We start from the raw sequence: 1,028 nt of genomic DNA on the forward strand, positions 1-1,028 counted from the left end.
TATATATATATATATATATATATATGTTACATTCAGGTCCATCCGCAGTAGGCGTGCTATCACATTTCCGAAAACAAAAGAATGAATTGATTTATCTTCTATACTGGCTAAATACAGTCTAACCATGTGATCCGCAGAGTAACCAATGGGCAGCCGAGGAGAAAGTAAGGGCAGGAAAAAATTACTACCATTTTAGGGGAGGATGTAAGCCACTATACCAGCCCATCTAACGTTTTACAGTCGCATTTAAGTGTCTTTTTATTGAAATAATAAAATAAACATGTCGCTAACGAATTATTATTCCATGATGGGTCTCCAGACCGAGGAGCCTTACGGTGCACATTTCATCCCGGGAGGCTTGCAGGGTTCGACGGCTGGCTGCGCAAAGCCAGGCCGGGGAGCAGAGGAGGAGGAGGGGACCCCCGGCTCACACATCCCGGATTTCTCTCATTTTTCCAACAAACAGTCGAGTTTAAATGGCTTTTCTCCTTGGACAAACACTTCCACTTCTTCTACGTCTTCTTCTCCGCAGCGGCAATCCGCCCCCGGTGCGTCCATCCCCGGCCTTTTTCATCCACATCACCTCCTGAGCCACCACCCCTACTACGGCCCGCAGACTCAGACACACGCCGAACACCTTGCATCCGCGTCGGACAGCAGGTTTGTACGCTGCTGGGAAGGGGCGAGCCCCACCTCGGAGACCGCTCTGTCGCAAGTTTCGGCCACTTTCCCCGCGTGTCTCCCAGCACAGAGTGACCTCTCCAATCCGAGCCCGAGGTATGAGACAATTAAGCCCGAGAGTTCACCCCCGTCACACGACAGTCCTGAAGATTCCAGCTTCGCCAGTCCGGCGGAGGTGGTCCTGGAGCGGCTTGGGACTGTAGAGGAGCTGGGGAGGAAGCCTGAGCCAAAGAAAGAGGAGGACGATAGAAAAACACAGCAGCAGCAGCAGCTTGACCCGGGTAAACACAGATACACTAAACTCAGGAATGTTTATTAGCTTTAAGAAGTGGCGATACACAGGTGTG

The 1,028-nt window shown here is 51.0% G+C and overlaps 1 protein-coding gene across 1 annotated transcript in view; it reads left to right on the forward strand.

Annotated features, from left to right (window-relative positions):
- Nucleotides 1-250: 250 nt before the first annotated feature.
- LOC102194630 (homeobox protein Hox-D9b-like) overlaps nucleotides 251-1,028 on the forward strand; it is a 2,164-nt gene continuing 1,386 nt past the window's right edge. Inside the window, exon 1 of the mRNA XM_005733672.1 lies at nucleotides 251-962. Within this exon, the coding sequence (XP_005733729.1) occupies nucleotides 281-962 (682 nt within the window). The 5' untranslated portion in view covers nucleotides 251-280. The remainder of the gene's footprint in view (nucleotides 963-1,028) is intronic.

Source organism: Pundamilia nyererei, unplaced genomic scaffold, assembly GCF_000239375.1.
Source record: "Pundamilia nyererei isolate P.nyererei 1_Seehausen unplaced genomic scaffold, PunNye1.0 scaffold00054, whole genome shotgun sequence".
In the NCBI taxonomy this organism is placed as follows: Eukaryota; Metazoa; Chordata; class Actinopteri; order Cichliformes; family Cichlidae; genus Pundamilia; species Pundamilia nyererei.